The following is a 20,691-nucleotide window of genomic DNA, read 5'->3' on the forward strand; positions in this document are numbered from 1 at the left end:
TAGGGTTAACAGCTTGTAATGGTGTAATATATTTGTAATAATTCATGAAAGAACATTCTTACATTTGTAGTATTAATCACAGTCTATTATCCACAACAAGATTCACTGTGTTATACAGTCCCATGTTTTATCTTCAAACTTTCTTTCTCGTAACTTACGGGACTCAAAACTTCCCTTTTCAACCACATTCACAAACATAATTTCAGTGCTGTTTATTATGATCAGAATATGTTCTACCATTACAACAGTCCATTTCCAAACATTTATAATCAACCTACATAGAAATTTTGCATAAATGAAGCATCACCTCCCTATTGTCTACCCCCGTTTAAACCCCTGGTGACCTATATTCTAGATTTTAATTCTATGTGTTTACTTATTATAATTAGTTCAGATCAGTGAGAACATACAATCTTTGTCCTTTTGTGTCATGCTTATATCACTCAACACTATGTATTCTTGGTTCATACATGTTGTCACATGCACTAGGGCTTCATTCTTTCTTACACCTGAATAATATTCCATTGTACATATATACCAAATTTTGTTTATCCATTCATCAGTTGATGGATACTTGGGTTGCTTCCATCTTTGGGAAATTGTGAATAATGCTGCCAAAAAGTATGGAATGCTTCAGAATTTGCATGTCATCCTTGTGCAGGGGTCATGCTTACTTCCTCTGTATTGCTTCAATTTTGGTATTTGTGCTGACAAAGTGAGCACCCACCACTGGATTCTATATGATTGGGAATGGCTATTCTTTAAGTCGCTGAGATGTGGGGTTTATTTATTGTAGCAGTTAGTCTTATTTTAACAAACTCTCATTGCAATTATGTTTTAATTATGTTTTTGAGTATTCATAAATTACCTGAGTTGTGGGTTTGTTGTATGCTTCAGAATGCATCATTTAGTAAAAAAAAAAAAAAAAAAGAAAGAAAGAAAAGCATAATTGATACATTTCAAAGTGTTTTCCTGCTCTTCTACTCCTTATCCTGGAGTATTCTAATATTTGTGAATTTGAGTAGCTATGAAATTAAGTATTTAAAGAAGGTCTCTAAACCTAACCAGTACAATGGGCAAAAATAGCAGCATCAAGTGGCAGTTGTGTCTGGTTTGTGTAGCCACAAAATAATAGGATCAATTCTATATATGTTTTTCAAGCAAAATATTAATATTTTACCAAAAACTTTACCTTTAAATGAGTATTGTACTGGTCATAGTGCTTTGGATGCAGAATATTTAATACCAGCAATAATTCTTTTAGCCAAATAGTGTTCAAGAATTCTGGTTTGGTAATTGTTTTCAGTGTGGATCCTTTCCTTGAATATAAATCAGTAGTGCAATTATTTCATCCTTGGGAGTTATTCAAAACAAGTGTGAATATAAAATGTGCAGAATTAATTACTTTTGAAAACTCCTTCAATCTTCTGCATCAGGCTGAGTAATGTATAAGATGTAAAAAGCACCTGGAAAAGCTAGATAGAATATACCAAAGATGATTGTAAAGTAACACCAAATTCACAGGCAGGTAGGGAAAGTGCTTATCAGCTACAGATTGCAAAGGAAACTGCAAACCAGTATGGAGGTCCTGGGATGAGACTTGGGCTGCCTGAAGGCCTTTTTCCCATCATAGAAATGTAGACCTTGATTTGAAGAAGTAAGTGAGGAAGGGGAATGATGGTTTGGATACAGACACTATATGGACCCAGATATAGTGTAGACTCTTGAAGGGTTACAATCTCAGTGATGAATGTCTTAGAAAAAAGTCTCTGATGGATTGTAATACAATGGCAGCAACAACAAAACATATGTGCACACCCCAAGCATCCATGTTAGAGGACTTTGTTTATTCTATATATGAGTGCAGGTGACATTGATCAGGAAAATGTTTCCAAAATTCAACAAAACTCAGCAAAAATAAAGTAGTTTTATTTAAAGAAGCCACACCTCCTTTATAAGTTGTTAGAGAAACAAGGGCTTCAACCATTTTTTAGGGTTCATAAGTGCAAATTCAGTAGAAAGGAAAAAATGGACATCTGATACTTTGAAAACAATGTGCACAGAGTGTAACATCTATACTGGTGAGTAAGTTATGTTCAGAGTCCTCAACATATTACAATCAGTTTTTGGTCGATTTACTCTGCTAAAATTCAGAGTTAGCAGTGTGCAAATGGAGAGGCAAACCAAGATTGTTTGACTTTAAGGAAAGAACTCAACTGATTAGAGTACCTAGACACATTTCCTGTAATAAATGGCTTTAAATTTGGTTGCAGAAATATTTTTGATTGCACCAGGTTGAGCTTGTAACTGCCAGGGAAGGCAAATCTAAGCAGAGGAAGTAAATTGAGTAAAAGCTTGGTCATGTTGCCCCAAAAACTAAGGGTTAGAGGCAAAATGGACTCATTTATATGCAGTTAGGATGGTGTTGCTCCAATGAGCAGCAGTTTCTACATTAACCCACAAATGACTTTTCCTGTACCCGTTTCAGAAATATTATCTATAGCAAAATTTGAAACTAGACCTGACTTCTCTCTTTCCCCTTGTGTTAGCTGTAACTGACAAGAATTATTGCACCAAGAAAACTCCTATTGAGTATGGATGCCCAAGTGTTTCTAACTTACTCCATCTGCAGATGTTGCTAGTTCGTTTCCACTTTTGATTTCCTGGACGTGGAGTGCTGCAAAAGACCAAAGATAAAATGTTTTGGTGAATTTCCTCAACTTCTATTCTTGTACGTTTCTTCCAGACACTACAGAAATGTGTGCCCACTTAAGAAAAGAACCTTAGCAGTCACTTTTTAAAAGTTTTATCTATGTCAGAATATCCCCTTCTAAACCTGCTGTAGGCTGATGACTCCCAAGAGGATGTTTGGCATCTGCTACAAACGGATTTATTTTGAGGACTGTGGGATTAGGACCTATTCTCATGAGAATTTCCAACTCTGAGGCCGAGTTGAATATCTAGAGTTGAGATTCTCTTTTGAGACAACTTATTTTTTTCTTTTCCTTTTTTTAATTTCAAGTTTCTATCTTTAGGGATTTTGCATTTTGTTTCCTTCCATGAGCTTAGGGACCATTGTCCCAGCCCAGAGCAGGTCCTGGACTCTGAAAACATGGTTTTGAATCCTAGGTCTTCCACAATAGCTCACCATGTCTTCCAGAATAAAGTTCAAACTCCTTGGCTCAGCATAGTAGGCCATTCCCCATTTGCCCACTGCCATCTGCTCCTGCCTTACCTAAGCAAAACTGCTGCCCTTCAAAGGCAGGCTGTTTGCTGGAATGCCTTCTGAAACTCTGTGCCTCCTGCTTCCATCAGTTTTTCAATGACCTTTCACCCTTCTCCTGATTAATTCATTCTCATCTTTTGACTCTGGGCTCAAGGAAATGTGCATCTGGTCCCTCCCTCACCCCTTGAAACTTGGATCCTCCTTTCTTCCCATCATCAATGGGTGTATGTCTCTAGTTTTTCCCTATGTGCTAATTACTACTGTGAATCACTTGTTTACACTGGAGGGTGAGCTCCTTGATGGCAAACTTACTTGTTTGTTTTTGTGTAGGTCGTTCCCAGCAAGGTGTCTGGTACTAACATGCATTCAAAGCTTCATGGAATCAATGAATGATCATGTGTGAATTCAGGAGGCATGGTATCTGATAGGGAAATCTACACCTTTTAATTTTGGGTGACAACTACTGGGCCCACAAAACCAACACCGGAAACTATAATATTGCTTATTGTAGGCTTGCCATTTTGAAGAACTAGGCTAAAGGTTTCATATGTAATATCTTCTTCAATCCAAACAACAACACTTTGAGTAGTTACTGTTATTATCTGCATTTTACAGATGAAGAAGCTGAGGCTCAGAGCAGTGAAGTGATGGGTATGGCCACATTGATAGTATAAGATGAAAGTGGGATTGAAATAAACCTTGGTCACCAGGCTGATAAGAACTGATAAGAAACAAAATTGAGAATTCTTCAATCTTTTTGAGGAAAACTATAAATTCTGTGATTTTACATTAATCTGTTCTATATTAATGCAATGGATGTTATTGAACACCTACTATGTGCCAGGCACTGTTCTAGACACTGGAAACACACAGGAAGCAAGAACTCACATTGTGATGTGTGGACTTTGCATTTTGGTGTGGGAGGTGGGTGGTAGCAGAGTGCAGATCAAGAAACCCATCAATGAGCAAGATAATTTCTGAAGAGGTAAGTTCTATAAGGAAAAGAAAATACTCTGGAATGATGCATCTCTCAGATTGAGGCTAGCTGATCCCTGGTCAGCCCCTGAGGACAGGTGCATGTGCCCCAGTATCAGTCCTACAGCTTTGAGAGAGCAAGAGTAGTTGGTCTCCCAATCCTTCATTTATGACAGTCTATAGAATATTAGGCAGAATAACTAAGGTGCAGTGATCCTTTTCACTTGAAACATCTACCTATTTATTACCTCTCCATTATGCAATAAAACGAATGTGAGGCTTACCTGAATGCCTGGCTTGGATTCATTTGGTCACCTTCTTTTTGTCAGCTGATAATATGCTTTGGCCTTCAATTCCTAGAACTATTTTTTACTGGGGCATTTTTTGAGCTAATAATATTTCCATTCATGTTTAAGTTGTCCCATGAACAGAGAAAGGTGCAATTTATAGAGCTACCATTTTCCTGCAGTATTCTGTTTTCCAAATAATGCATGCCTCCTGGTTTCCCTAACATCAAGTGAATTTGTTACAAATGGAAGAAGGGGCTGAGCATTCACTCATTCAACAGTTCTTGATTTAATTCTGGCATATTCTAAGCATTGGGTATTTGACAATCAACAAGAGATAAATTTCTGCCCTCATGAAGCTTAGATTCTAGTAGGGGTTCCATATATGAAATACTATTCAAATTATTCAATTATTGAGGGCATCCAGACCTATACGTACAAGTTAATCCATCTGGCTATGAAACCTATTAGAATGTCAAAGCTAGGTGAAATCCTAGTGCTCTTCTAGTTGAACTCCCTAATCTTATTTGGCAATGATAATATAAATGCACAGAGGCCAAAGTAGAGCAGGTATTGTAACTAGTGCTTATTCCACATGCCCACACCAACTCCTTAGAGCTCTTGAGACCTTAATTGTTGCTACTGTTGTTTTTGACACAGCCCTGGACTGTCCTAATTTTATCTTTCTTTTTAATCTATATTAGTCTTGTCTTCTTAATAAAATTATCAACTCCTTGAGGGCAGAACAATGGCTTGCCATATACCGTGTACCTATAGTGTGTATTATCCACAATATACGTGCTCCATAGTTACTTGCTGGGTTCTCTGAAGCCTAGCAGCAAAGCTCTTCTTCAAATATGACTCCTTCGGATACTCTCAATGGAAAATGTAAATTCCAGTCAGGCTCAGGCCTTGTACCCTCTGGGTCCTGCAATGAGAAGAGAACACTGTTATGTTTTTGTCTGATGGCTTGAAGGAGGGAAAAAGCAGTAATTCAAGAACAAATTTTTATTGAGCAACACCCCTGTTCTCAAGGAGCTAAAATTGTTTTCCTAGTCTCATTCTCCCTTATAAATAATAAGCACACACTTAAATTCATTTATTCATTTGCTAGGCATTTTTCTGGGTTGTCTTATTACATATTCTAATGAGTTGAGTCTGAAAAATAAATAATTTCAGATGATGTTGAATATTATGAAGGAAATAGAACAGGTTAATATTAGAGAATGGTAAGCAGCCATCATGGTGGGGGAGGGCCTAGGGATTGTACACTTAGATTAGATTAGGTATTTTGGGAAAGCCTTTGTAGGAGGTGACATGAATGATACAAAGGAGACCCTTGTGCAAATATCTGGGAGGGAAGAAGTAGATGGAACATCAAGTTCAAAGGTGCTGATGAGACTGCAGAGTGGAAGTGGAGAGCATCTAGAAAGCTAATGCAAAAGGCTGTGAATGCTGACCAGTGCCAGAAATGGACTGACACCTTCACATTCTTAAATTTTTAAGATTGAATTGAATTTTAAATTAAAACATTAAATTAAAATTGAAACAGCATTGCCTTGCATTTTACTCATCTTCTATGGATAAAGGAGGTAATCTCTAGAAAGGAAGGGTCAACCTCCTGATCACACAGATTTTTGGGAATAGATGTGCAACCATTTATAGGACCCAAGTTCAGTGCTCTGGTCACTGCATCCCCATGGCCAGAGACTCCACGGTGTAGCTTAGGACAGCCTTGCTTTCTTGTCTCTTCACCTCCACTCAGCTTTTCCCCAATAAACCATGTGTCAGAATATTGGTGTTATTCTCCACATCCTCATGGTGTGAGTCAATGTTTGGGTTTGTCTCAATGAGAAGAGAACACCCTTATGCAGTCTTTCTCAATTAACTGAGAAAAAGGTCCCAAATTACAGGTTTTAAACATTCCATTCACTCAGATTTTTTTTTTTTTTTTTTTTTTTTTCATCCTCATGCTGAACAGAAAGCACCTGATAGTTGGATTCTGGAGAGCAATTGCCAAGAATTTAGGGATGCTTTGTCAGAAGAAGAAAGGTTAATCATTGTTTTCATCACTAAGTTTAGGCCATTGTGCTTTCAGTGCATCCAAGGTATAGAGATGAAATTTAATTTGGACAGGATATTTGTTTTTTTGGAAATAAGCTGCTTTCTCAGTATATTCAACAAGGAACTTTCAATAGTATAGAAAATTACTACCCTGCCACTCACCCACCCTAATTCTGGGGCAGATCGGAGGGTCCTGGGGGAAGACATAGAATGGCTGGGAGAAAGGCCTATGGGACTCAGAGCAGTGCCTGTTCACAGGCTGACATTCTAGTATCTCAGTCTTTTAATAAGTTAACATTATCTCTGCCTGTAAGATTTGCAGTGAAATCCAGGCATGTGTGCTTTGGTGGTATAGACCAGAGTTTTCAAGCCCATGTGCTGGGAAACCCTGATATGCTTAGATATTGATCCCCCATTTCTCTGCTTAACCAGGTGGGGACTGGGCCTTCACAGTTTCTGGGTGGGTCATCTTGGGGGATAAACATCCTTTTCAATTTATCCTTATATTCCATATAAATATTGATATTTTAGGTCTGTGCTATTACTGGAAAAAAATTAAAAAAAAAAAAAAACTGGTGGTAGTAAATATAAGATCCTTAACTTTGTGTTTTAAATGATGCCAAACTTTGAAAAGTTACCAAAACAATCCTTTTAGACCATAGTGACATGTTCAGTTCACTTTCTTCAGTCTAGAAGCTTAGTTCCTTCTTGATATGAGCCCAACTCAACTGTTTCAGATTGACCAATGTTAATCAAACTTGAAATTAAATAGGCTTTTCTAGCTAATGCCTCCTCTCAGTCTTTGACTTTGTTAGCTCCATCTCTAAACCTCCCCCCCCTTCTGCATCATGTACTCACTTGATTTTTTTGTTAGGCCTCAGCTGATTTTTAGCATCACTGGTCCCACTTTCTCCTCTCTCCACTAGAGTGAATACTTCCTTAAGACTATGTGTTAAATTGAGTCTCTTCCTCTACTCTTTCACTCAGTGACCTCATGTATCAGCTCTTTGGAGAGTATATCCCAGTTGGTATCTCTTATTCTAATTGCCCTTCCAAATTCCAGGACCACATTTTTCCCAAGTACCTGCCGGGCATTTCCACTTGGACTTCCTATTAATTACCACAAACTTAGTATGTTTAAAAGCAACCTTTCAGTTTCATTCCCAAACCATTTACTTTGTCTCTAGTGGATAGCATCACCACCTACAATCAAAACCCACGGTCATCTTTAGGTTGCCCCTACTTAGCATGTTCTGTGGACTCAGCCTCCACAACATGTTTTCATTGATTCCTTTCAATTTCATATTCTTTACCACCAGCCAAATTCAGGTTCTCATCATCTCTCACCAGGTTCTTGCTTTAGCCACCTACCTACTCTCCTCACCCTCATTATTCTAACTCTCCTTTTGCATTTCTTCAAGTTGGGTATTTCTAAAGCCCAGTTCCAATTACACCAGGCTCATAGAGTCTTTGTGGACCCATGTAGTCTACTGCACCTAGTGTATATTTTCCAGCCTAGATTTTCAGTTTTGTTTTTTGTTTTTTTTCTTTTCAATATGAACCTAATTTAACTTTCCAGGCTTATTTACCTTTCCGGTCATTCACTCATTCACTTATTAAAAATTCACAAAAATATTCATTGAGCAACTACTCTATGCCAAGCAATGAACTGAGGCTGGTGATAAAATGATAAATAACAGCATGCAGGGTCCCTTCCCTCACAGGAAAAGATAAGTTGCATCAGTGAGGTACACAGGGCATGTGAGCCTATAAAGGACAACTTAGCCTGCTCAGTTAAGTCTGGGAGGTCTTCTCTGAAAACAATTATGCTTGACCTGACACAGAAGGACAAAAAGGGGAGATAGAGCTTTCCAGGCAGAGACTGGAGTATGTGTAAAGGTTCTGTGGTAGTGGGAAGCATGCCAGACAAGGCCCATGTGGCTGAAGCACAGAGAAAGAGGAGAAAGGTATGAGATGGGGTTAGACAAGTGAAGGGGCAATCTAAGTCAGTGTTCACAGCTTTGTCTCTTCCCTGAGAGCAATTCCCATGGCAATCTTCACACAAACTCTATACTCTGCCTAAACCAGAAAGTGTTTTATGAACATTCCCAGACTTCTTCACCTCTGCTTTTATACATGCTGTTTCTTCTACCTAAAGTGCCCTCACGCCCTTTTCTTTCCACAGAAATCCCACTTATCCTTCAGAACCCTCCTTAAATACTTCTTTTCTAGCTAGACCCTTATCAATGAAGTGTGACATCTCCTTTTGTTGAACTCTATTACATTTTACCTGTACATTCTTATAACTTTAGTTTCTTGTACTTCAGAAATATGTGTCCATATATTAATGCCACTTCTGGATCAAAATTTCCTGAAACCAGGTCATGTGACCTGTATATCCATAGAATTCCGCTAGATGGTTGTTTTTTCATTGTATTCACTGAGGAACTCACTCTAGGTATTTTCTACAAATTGTGTTTATGGTTACAGACACCCTCTATTGAAAAGAAACTTCTCCCAAGAGAATGGGACATTGTTCTCCTCCACCCCCACTGGATGATTGGGAGTTCTGAGAGGTTAGAGCCAGAGTCTTCTAATTATCTTCACATCCCCCTGCCTTGTACACCTGGCCCATAGTTAAATGGGCACTGAATGGGATAAAAGGGGCCTGGGCAGGGAGCAAGGTCAATTGCAGGGGTGGGGGGGATGGACAGTGACATTTTAAACCTCATTCCTACAGGTGGGATTAGAGCAGTGAATCAAAGATTCCAGATAAAAGTGAAATACTTAGTGGAGAGAGGAGACAGCCTGAGCTGTGCACTGAAGATCTATAATTAGAATTGTGTCTTTTCATGGGGTTAATGATAAAATTAATATGATAATGAAAACTGTAATAGTAAAATAATAATAATTTAAGCAGATGCTATATGTAAGGTGCTGTCCAACACTTTACAAATATTAGCACATTTAGTGACGTATATACTACTAAAGTGCCATTTCATAGATGAAGAAACCAAGGCACACAGAGAGGTTAAGCAATTTTCCCAAGATTGCACACCTCTTAGAGCTGAAGAAAATAGTTATGAGAAGTCCTAAAATTACCCATAAATTATGTTGCAAATGGCTTTGCATATACACAATGCAATTGTGACAAAGAAAAAGGCAAATTCAATTCATCCATCTGATGTTCACTCCAGGGTACACCTTTGCTGAGTGGAATGGTGGACAGAACTCCCTTCAATTAAATGTAAGTTGTGTCCATGGTAAACTTCTTGGACCAGAAGACAGAAAGTTCTGGGAAGAGCTAACGGCTTCAAGTCAAATCCCCAAATTCACTGGAAAACAATACATGAGCTCAGATTCTTGAGAATGCTACTCTTCCAAACACTGTTTTCACTTACTGAATATGTATAACCACAGGAGCAAGTTGAGACAAGGACAAGGTGACTGAAGTAGAGGCAGTGTGGGGTGAGGGTGGAGCAGAAAGAACCCAGGTCTTGGAGGAATAAGACAAAGTGCCTATATTACATTCCTTTAAAGATCCAGCTGCTACAAAGCAATCCCTGGCTCTGCTCCCATGAGCTCTGGCTTTGGGCAAGTCACTGTTTCTCTCTGGATCTGTCCTGGTTTGTAAAATGGGAATAGTAATACTCCTTCTTTGGGCTGTTTAGAGGATTACAACCGAGTACATGATGCATATTAAATGCTCATTCTTTTTTATTGGTGCAAATATCTTACATGAATAATAGAAAATTATTTTGAATGCTGCTGAGAAGCCAAGTCAGACTATATTCATGACACTGAGAAAACAACCTTGCACACCACTCCACAGCCATGTAGGCCTCCTACTCTGTCCTTTGAACAGAAACTTGTTCCTGCCTCAGGGCCTTTGCACTTATCTCTGATGATCCCACTTATCAGGATGTCAGGCAGGCTCCTTCACATTCTTTTAAGATGCACCTTCCATGATCCCCTCATCTAAACTATTCCCTTGCCTGCTATCTCTCACAGCACCCTTTATATGTAATCATCTTGGTTCTTCCATTTACTTGTTTATTGGCTGCCTTCTCAGTAGAATGTAGGCTCCAAGAAGGCAGGGTTCCTGCCCTTGTTGCTTACATCACTGGGCACATAGTAGGTGCTCAATAAGTCTCAACAAATGAGAGAATATACACATGGGAAAGTTTCTTCTGTTTTGAGTTAATAGTTAATTTTGCAGACTGTATTATATTATTTTAAAGATCGAGGTCTTCCACATTTTTTACCAATTCTTTATGGGGAAGAAAAACTATTTTGTTGTCTTCATACTCTGAGGTTTATTTCTAAAAGTAAGCCCCTGGGAATTTACTTTGAAGTATGTCAAAAAAAAAAAAAAAAAAAAGCTGAGTTAATGGTGGGTAGACGGACAGACATGGGATAAATCAAGTTTACTAAAATGTTAATGTTGAAATCTAGGTGAGAGCTATACAGATGTTCACTGTAAAATTCTTTCATCTTTGTTGTTTGTTTGCAAACTTTTATAAACAATGTTGGGGAATAAAGAGTACCTGAGTATGTTCCTGCCTTCAGCAGAGTTTTAGTACAATCTCACATACTTTCTGTACCTTTAGGATTGTATTAGGAAGGTAGATAATTAGCAAAGAAACCATCAAGAAAGCAACAGTTATGTGCCAGTTAAGCAACAACTGGTATATCTACATTTGGTAAGATTTCCAACAGTGAGAATCGTGCATTCTCATGGTTAACCAAAAGTCTGGGTAAGCAGAACTCCTGGGTGTCTCCCCCTAGAGCCTGGAGTCTAAATGTTGGTCCCAGGAAATTTAGAGGCACGGAGTGTGGCTCCTGGGAGTTAACCTGTTGAGACAGGAGAAATCATTTTCTCACTTGTGATTCATAAGCCCTTCCTCTGGGGGAGGAGGTGCCCTCTCGTTATTAAAATGATAATTTTTGTCTTTCCGTCCTGTGGGCCTGTGTGGCTCCGTGGCTTTCTTGCATTTTGGGTGCGCCTACGGCGGGAGGAACCCTCTCTATAATCCTAACAATAAGTAGCGTCTGAATGGGTGTTCCCAGCTTGCGGAATCATTCCAGTCATTTGGTTTGGTCATCAGAGTCATGCCACGATGCAGGTTGTATTCGGCGCCACACCCATTTCACGTCTATGGAGACTGGCAGTATGAAGTACGTGAGTGACCTGACCAAGCTCATAACAGGGTAATAAATTAAGGAGCTGAAAGTATAATCTAGGTGCCTGATTTCTAATTTCATCATCCTTCCTTAATGTTTGAGTAAAAATGTGGGCAATTTCTCACCGCCTAATTTTACCAATGGGAATGAAGCTACAGAGGAAATAGGGTCTCCAGGAAGAATGCATACAGATAGCCACAGGGAAGATGAGTTTTCCCTGCATTGAATTCATGCCTTTTTGCCACAAAATCTCAAATCCATTTCTTCGTCCTGTTCCTTGCATTTAACGCAGTCCCTTCTTAAAGGTTAAGTCAGTTTGACTCCTCTGAACTGGATCCCCATAGTTCTGTGCACAGACTCTCTTTTAGGACTGGCAAGTAGAAGTTGGTCAGCGGGGACCCTTTCTAAGACAATGCTGTGTTTGTCACAAGCTCCTTTCGCCTCCCTCCTCTGGCTGCCTGTTCTCACCGAGTGGAAATTTACTTGCCTTTATGCTCGTTCCATCAGCTCCTGGGAAGCTAACAGAGAAATTCTCCAAAAGTCAGCTGCATGTCTTCTAATACCACTTACTTCCTCTTACTTTGAGTTTCCTACATGGCAATTTAAGAAGCAGTGACTGTGGAGTAAGGCAGTGCTGGGTTTAAACCTTTACCCCATCACTTCCTACCCACTGCCGCAGGCAAGCTGTTTGACCTCTTTCAATTTCAGTGTTTTCATCCTTAAAATGAGGATAATTTATAGCAGCTGCCTCATGTGATGATTAAATGGGCACTGGCCACAAAGGGCATAACACAGTACTTACTGCTTATTTGCTGCTCATAAATACTGATGATCATTTACAAAATGAGTTAGAATACCAAAGTGCTTCTCATATATTTGATAAAATTTTTCTATTTAATTAGAAGGAAGTATATCAACATATTTTTATGATCAGAAAAAAATCTTTCAATTAAAAAGAAAACCTTTTAAATGATTCTCTAGCTATGGAATGTAAACTTAAGCTGCAGCAGTAAAAATTAAGGGTCAGGAGAATCTTCATGTTGAGTTGTTAAACACAAGGATGAGAGCAGCCATGAAACTTTTTTGTTTGGAGTCCCTTAGAATTAGCATCTCTTTCCAACCCTCTCTCCCTCTGGTCCTTCCATCCTTCCTTCCATTCTCTTTATTGTGTTCCAATATGTCAGGCAGTCCCTGCCCTCATGGATATTGCAGTTTGAAGGGGGAAGACAAACAATTAGTTAAGGAATCATAAAAAAAAAATGAATGTAAACTGATACCTGTGGTAATTGCTACAGAGCATATCCCAGGAGTCCTTGGTTTAGTACGGGAAGCCTGGGAAAGCTTCCCTGAGGATGTGATAATGGCACTGAGATCTGCAGGTGAGTAGAGTGGGGCCAAGGAGGGTGACAGAGACGTTCAGACACTGGAATCAGGAGGAAAGAACTTGTAGCAGAAGGGAGTGGGGTGACTTGAAAGAAACCAGAGAGGCCAAAGCAAAGGGCAGTGGGGGGGAAGTCTTTGGTTGGGGCGGGGGAGGGGGGAAGCTCAGTGGAAAGGGCCAATGCAGGCAAAGTCTCTGGCAATGTTGGGGTTTAGTCTTTATTCCAAGAGCCATGGGAAGCTATTGGAGGTTTGGGGAAGGACTGTAACATAACTCCCAGGTGTCATTTAGTTTAAAGAGGCAGGAGCCTATTTAATTAGGCCACCTTCATTTATATGGCCATAGAGTAGAGGGCTATAGGGCACAAAGAACAGAAATTAAATGATCTGGAGGATCGATATTCTAAATTTTAACCCAGTGCTTGGTGGTCTAGGGAGTTCTGAAAGCAGCAGGCATTTGGTTCACCACCTCTGGAAAGCTAACTGAACAGGCAACATAAATACCCAGTCACTTTCTCTGCCAAGTGCAAATATCAGTCACCATAGTTGAGAGAGAAAAATCATTTGAGATATTGAATTCAGGAAAATGATTTTTTTTGACCAACAAACCATTAAGCTGATCATCAAGTGTTTACTGAAGGAGTAAATTTTAGTTCTTACCCAGCACTTTTTAAGAACTGATATCACATGTCCTCCCTACATAATCTATCTAAATGAAAGTTGAACAGTAACCAACTCCATTTAGAGAACTACAAAGTTGGACTAGTTTTGACACTGAAGGGGGAATGCCTTTGAGGTAGCAAGTTTTTCTAAGGAATGATCTTGTTGCTATTTCTAACCACCAGGAGAATAAATAGTGCTTGAGCTTCTCTCTGGGAGTAGGACCAGGCAAGAGAAAGTATCCCACTCCCAATTCCAACCCTGATTTCATGCAGGAGGAATCATCTATATGTCTACAAGCAGAAGAATCTGGGCTCTTGCTGCAGATTCATCTGGGACTTGCTGCAGTCCATCTGGGACTCATCTTAATCATGAAGTCAACAGAACTTTTCATTATTTTCATCCCCTGCCTACCTCTTCCCTATTTGACACTATGGCCATTTCAAGTCTCCTTCCTCCTAGGCAATGGATTCTTGTTTTTTTAACTTTGATATGCATGGCTAACTTCCCAGGAGCTGTGAGTGATTAAATGTGTTGTCCTTCACTGGGGATTTAATTAAGAAACATGAACAAGAGGTGTTTTTTTAAATATTAATTTTTTTTTTACTTTTTTGTGTTTTTTTGGCAGAGAGTTTGGAGTAAAGAAATGAATGCTTACTAGTAGGATTAAAGACAACTGACATAAACCAACAGTGTTGACTTATTGGGATCTGGGAAAGGAGGCCTGTCATGTTGTGCTTTCACACCCTGCAGACTGAGGTCAGCTTGAAACATGTCCCCCATAAATAGATGAGAAAAAGTATAGACACTAGAGTTCAGTGTGCTACTGAGAATGCCCACTAACCTTTCCAGCATTGGTATTGGTGAGATCACTATCATCCTAAGACATGTTAAATTTGGAGCCATGCTAGAAGAATGCCTTGACACAGACTGGGGCCAACATATAGAAAACAAGATCTTTCTTTCATCAGGGTCACCTGATAATGAGGTATAGTGGTTCTGCTGTGGGAGGTAGGGAGTAGGTGGTCAAATGTCATCCCTGGGGACCTTAGCAGAACACAGAGCACCCTTTAAATATAGAATCTTAACCTGCTTGATCAGTTGCCATTGGTACTGGATGCAGGAAATTTCTTTAAGAGATTAAATAGAAATTCTAATTTCTCCCCTTGGAATCAAAATGTATACACACACTAATTATACATACACAATTACAATAATGAAAATTCCAAAGTGAATATTGAAATATTTAAAGGGATTTTAATGTTCATTATATTCAATTTTTATGGAAAAGAAGTTCACAAATTTTAAAAAGAAATCAGCAGAAATATGTGCTCAGCAGGTATTTCTTAAATCCATGATTCCTTTCTAAGAGCAACCACAATATTTTCCAACATACCCTTATCAGATATTTCTCCTTTGGCCCACTTTGTCCATTTCATCAGCAAAACTTTTACCTGATTCCTATATTTATGCCCCCTTGGCAGAGATGATCCAACTAATATCTCTTGGTAGGACTAAGTTCAAGATCCTACTGAAAAAATAAAACCACTGGACTCCCATTTCCCTTTTGTCACCCCGGCCAAAGTCATCTGTGCTTCTTCTATTTCTTAGAGAAGGCTTTGAGGAAGGTGTTATCATCCTTGGGATTTGCACTCCTGGCACACTGAGACATGCCAATGGCACTGGCAGTTAAGCAGGGAAAACCTCTTGCACCTTCACCAACCCCTTTCAGAAATGCGATTAAATGAGCATTGAGGCTGATATTCTGTATCATGTCTCATAATAAGCTTCTATCCAGAGGGCTGCAGATTTCTTCAAGGCCCTGTGAAAAGAGTAAACAAAATCATTAGGAGGTGAGATTCGAAGGTAAAGGAGCTCCTCGATGGGACATTTACTCCTATACTTGGTTTTAGGCAACTTTGTCATTTTCAGGTTTATCTGGCTTCTGGCAGAGGAGTCAAACACACTGAACTGTTTTTAGCAGGTAAATTCATCTTTCCATTAAGGATGAGCTTGGGGTTTTTTTTTTGTTTTGTTTTGTTTTGTTTTTTTCCATTTTATTGTCTTCTGTACCCAAACCTTCATCATAGCTTTTTCTCTAATAGTAAACAAACAAACAAACAAACTAAACTCTGAGCTCTAAAAAATCATGCATATACCTGTATATCACCCCACCATCTATATCTACCTACTCAAGCTGTTTTACAATGTGAAAGATATTTTTCCAGACTCTGGGAATGTAACAATGAATTGGACAGAAGTGAGTCCTGTCCACTTGGAGCTCTTGGTTTAGCTTGGGAGACATATATGCAACAATTTATTACCCAATATATTATCTAATCCCTATTATGATAAAGATCAGGAGTGAAGAGAACCAAGTGCTGCAAGAGCATGCACCAAATATAAGGCCTGGTGGGTACAGAGGGAGGTGGAGAGCTGTGGTGAGTCCAAAGCTGGAACACTAGGCCTCATACATGATTCTTTCTTTTTGTTCCCCCAAGCAAAAGGAATCGTTTAAAAATTCTAATTTCTCCACCTGGAAACAAAATGTGTATGTAACTGGTTGTTAATTTGATGGGCTCAGTGTTCTTTAGGAAATTGTATGTGAATGCCCAAAGAAGGAGGATGGATTTTCAGTTCCTGCAGCCCCACACATCTTGGTCAGTCACTCCAGCTGGTTCACACATTGAAGTCCCTGGAAACTCTACAGGCATCTAAGCATCTTAAGTTTGCAACCCTGGAGCTGATGACTTGAGAGTCCCTTCTACCACTTGAGTTCTAAAGCATGTACAAGGCCTTCTGGGAGAGACATAGTTAACATACCACCCTGGTTTCAAGAAGCTTAAAATCTAGTATGGCAGTAAAGCAGTTTCCCCAAGAATACCTACAAGGAAGTGGGTAAGTGGGATTGATGCCATAGTGGTGGTTGTTATTATTCCCTGTTGAGCCTTCTGTACCTTCTGGGCAAGTGGGTGCCCCTTAATCAATGACTGTTGGATAAATGCTTCAAAAGCCAGTGAATAGTCTGGGGACCGCAATAATGAGGAGGGCAATGAGAGATGTGAACTGAGAGAGGATGTTATTACCTGGGTATATCGCCAAGCGCCTTCAACATGGACTTATTCACGTACTGCAATCCATGCTTCTTACACAGTGACTTCACCAGAGGTGCCACCTTGTGGTAATTATGCCGTGGCATTGTGGGAAACAGACTAAGGGAGACAAGGGAGACTTGGGTTTAGACCTAAGGAGAAACCCAAAGATGTTTTCTTTTCCTATTACCAAATAAAATCATATCAGTAATACAGTCCCAACCTTGACCTTGCACAATACATTTTTTTTCCTGGGCAGTTCAAAAACTGTGACCCAAACACTATCATTTTATCACGTAACACCTTCATGAGCTCTGTGGGCTGCAAATGTTTGGGAAATGCAAAAAAGAATAAATACTAGTCCCATTAAATGTGTTTATTTTTGGCCAGGTCAAATAAAGGGTATAGGGTTATTGATCATTTTGAATTGTCTAGGAGAGGTGGAGGTCTCTCTCTCTCTCTTTAATAAGTCAACCCTTGACCCATGAATAGATGAGCATTCAAAAGTTCCAGTCCTGGTATATGGGGAAAAGTCTTAGGGGAGCAATAAGAAGTGAGGAGATGTGTGTTTTTCATCCAAGGTTTTTCACTAATCAGCCAGGTGACCTTCTTGTGTTTTGAGTTTGTCATTGATAAAATATCGGTAATAATCCTTTCTTGTTTTGCTGAAGCTCTTAAGAATGAATATGAAGCAAGGGCAAGAAAATCCATGAATAGGTGTAAAATCTCTCCTCTCTGTCGATCCCAGAAATGGCAAAGTAAAGAGGACCCAGAAAATATCTCTCCTGAATATTCTGGAGATGTTGACTCTCAGAGTTTCTCTTTCTTTAAGACATATTCATCTAACTAACCCATTGGTAAAGTATTTCTAGATACCATTTGGAAATTGCCTCAGAGACTGGCTTTCATTATTGAGGATTTTGTGACCTCAGCTCTAAAGAGATAAAAATTTAAATTAAATTTTAATTAAGTTTCAACACAACTTGGTTACCCAAGTAGTATAATTTTGGGAAGGTTCATAAACAAACCAAATGCAAAGGAAACAATCACCAACAGCTAAGCCCTTAGGAACCTGGAAACTGAGTCACTGGTACATTTCCAATATTCCACTCCATTTACTTACAAGTGTCATGCCTCCTTCTTGTCTTCCTCCTCCCCTTACCATTGAGCCTTCTAGAAAGATGGCAACATTTGAAGGAGCCTGGCTTATATTTTTCCCTCTGAGACCCTGAGGGCTTTGTTCTGGCCTTTATGGGGACCTGTTACCAGTAACTGTCCTTGCTCCTATCCTGGACTGTTTCTGTTACTCACTGGTGTTCAATTTGGAAGTTCAGATGCCCAGTGAACCAGTCATTGAAAAAGGACTGCTCAATATTACAGGTGGCCAAGACCTGCAAAGAAAAAGTCTTACATTAGATATAAATGGGCTCAAGTGTCTAGCAAAGAAATGTTTATTTTTTTATTCCATCAGTCTTTCAACAAATGCTTATAGAGTATGTACTTTGTATAAGACACTCTAAGGGATATAAAGGATATACATTCAGAGGTCTGAAGGAGATTAAGGGCAACACAGCATTTTGCTAAGATGTATCTACAAAGCAAGACCTATGAAAGAGTTGAGGGGACTAAGCCACTAGCAGACCCTGGATATGGCAAAGACTAAGGTGTTGTGGCTGAGGACTGGGTGTTTCATAGAATTTGGTAGATGGAAATGAGATTGTAGGGATTAAAGTCCCATAGAATGGACTGGAAAGACTTCTAAATGAAGGGTAAAGCAATCAAGGGTTCTAACAAAACTCTGTGGATGGAAGTGTATTTCAATGTGAGTGGCTTCCTTTGTAATCTCATGTATTTTATTTTATTCGTTAAAAAACATTATCTTGAAAACAAGTTCATGGGCTTTTCCAGACTGCCAAGGGGACTCATCATACAAAAATGATTAATAATGCCCATGATCATCATATTATTCAACACACTTTCAAGGTTTAATTCTAGCTAGGGTTGTTGTTATTTCTGAGGAGCTCTATGCCAGTGTTCCTCAAAGTGTGGCTCAAGGAATCATGAGGTTCCCCAGGACCCTTAACAGGGAATCCACAAGGTCAAAATTAATTTCATAATACTTCTAACACATTATTTGCCCTTTTTATTCTCATACTCTCATACTTGTGCAGTGGAATTTTCCAGAGGCTACAAAACATGTGACGATATCAGCACTCTGGCGTTAATATGTATTGGTCTTATTCTTGTGATTTTAAAATGGATAAGAAAATAAAATATTTTAAAATGTCCTGCTTCTAATTTCTAATACTGTAACCAGCAGCAGATATAACCTACATAAATAAAAGCTCTTTGAGTTTCTCAATAATTTTTGAACATAAAGTTATCCTGAGACCAAAAAGTTTCAGAACCACTGCTCTATGCCCTCCAGTGGGTCCACTTAGTTGTAGGTATGAGCTTGGAGAAGGAATCAGTATAATGATTGGTTTTCCCAGTCAATTGTAACATGGCTCAGTGGAAAGGACATTCATCTTAGAATGTAGGGGTGTTTTAGTTGTGTTCAACATTAATGGCATGTTTGGAGAAGAGGCCATTTCCCCTCTTGAGTTGCTTTATCTTTTAAATGGAATGAGACAAGTCCCAGGTCCTCCTAGATGTAAAATTATTCTGTAATTCTAGGAGTCTCAGATTCACTTGGAGGAGTGCTATGATTCAAGAGGCTGGGTCATGTGAGGTTTTGAGCAGGGATTAGAAAAACTCTTCTGTAAGGTGCCAGATAGTAAATATTTTAGGTCTCTGCACAGCTACTTGACTCTGCTGTTGTAGCACGAAAGCAGCTACAGATAATATATAAATAAATGAGTATGGTTGTGTTCCAATAAAACTTATTTACAGAAAAATGTGATAGGCTGGGTTTGGTCCCTGGACTCTAGTTTACTGACTCCCTGGTTTAGAGCAAAGACTCTGAAATCAAACTGCCTAGGTCTGAAACCTGCCTGTACCAACTGAGTGATCTTGAACAAGTTACTCAACCTCTTCAGGCCCCAATTTTATCATCTAGAGAGAGGGAATAATCATAGTGCCTACCTCATGTAGTTATATGCAAAACATATAACAATACCTGACCCCTGGCAAGCATTTGATAAGTGTGAGTTATTTTATTTTTCAGTAACCAGACTGTAAATCAGCATGGTGTGAAGAATCTTCTCAGGAACTCCATCATTACCTGAGTGCTGAACCAGTCATGGTTCTCCTCTGTGCTCATTTTCATTGGTATGTGGCTCATCTGGGTAACATATGCAATCCAGGGACTTTCAAGAAACCTTCAGAGAATAAAAGGAGGAAGTGATGACTCTTTGCAGAGTTTCAGTTCCAATTGCAGGTCTTGCATAACCCCTGGCAGAGCTGGCTGAGAACTGGAGGTCATGGAAGGGACTCAGGTTCCAGTAAAATGTAGGTGATTTGTTTTCCTACTTGGAGTTCTATTGCAGGGCCCTTTATATCCAGAGTGACACACTTGACATTCAACCTCATGATCTGCTCTACCAAAAAAATTGAAAGGAACAGTGCCTCTATTGTTTGCTGTGGCACTGGTACAAGGATCAAGATACCTGGGGAAATTAGGGGCATAGGCAAAGAATTTGGAAGCCTGGCATTTCACCATCAGATAGATCTGGATTCAAGTTCTGGCTTTGCACTGGCACTTGCCTTTACTTTCTCTAAGACAATTGAGAAAGTGATTTAATCTTTCAATCTGACTTCAGTTCCTTTAGCAGAAAAATGAAGGTTATACTATCTACATTGCAAGGTTATTTGAGGATTACAT

General features: G+C 39.3%; 1 protein-coding gene and 1 non-coding gene across 4 annotated transcripts in view; both read right to left on the bottom strand.

Moving 5' to 3' along the window:
- Positions 1-617: 617 nt before the first annotated feature.
- On the bottom strand, positions 618-723 carry LOC119538875. The gene has a single exon (XR_005217665.1). It is a non-coding gene; the product is annotated as a U6 spliceosomal RNA (small nuclear RNA).
- A 14,312-nt stretch (positions 724-15,035) lies between these two features.
- LOC119536065 (fatty acid desaturase 2-like protein FADS2B) overlaps positions 15,036-20,691 on the bottom strand; it is a 35,058-nt gene continuing 29,402 nt past the window's right edge. For all 3 annotated transcript variants that reach the window (XM_037838624.1, XM_037838623.1, XM_037838622.1), the window contains 4 exons: positions 20,092-20,188; positions 18,180-18,259; positions 16,863-16,988; positions 15,036-15,598 (listed from right to left, as the gene is read on the bottom strand). In XM_037838624.1, the coding sequence (XP_037694552.1) occupies positions 15,547-15,598; positions 16,863-16,988; positions 18,180-18,259; positions 20,092-20,188 (355 nt within the window). In that variant the 3' untranslated portion in view covers positions 15,036-15,546. The remainder of the gene's footprint in view (positions 15,599-16,862; positions 16,989-18,179; positions 18,260-20,091; positions 20,189-20,691) is intronic.

This window comes from Choloepus didactylus, chromosome 6 (assembly GCF_015220235.1).
Source record: "Choloepus didactylus isolate mChoDid1 chromosome 6, mChoDid1.pri, whole genome shotgun sequence".
In the NCBI taxonomy this organism is placed as follows: domain Eukaryota; kingdom Metazoa; phylum Chordata; class Mammalia; order Pilosa; family Megalonychidae; genus Choloepus; species Choloepus didactylus.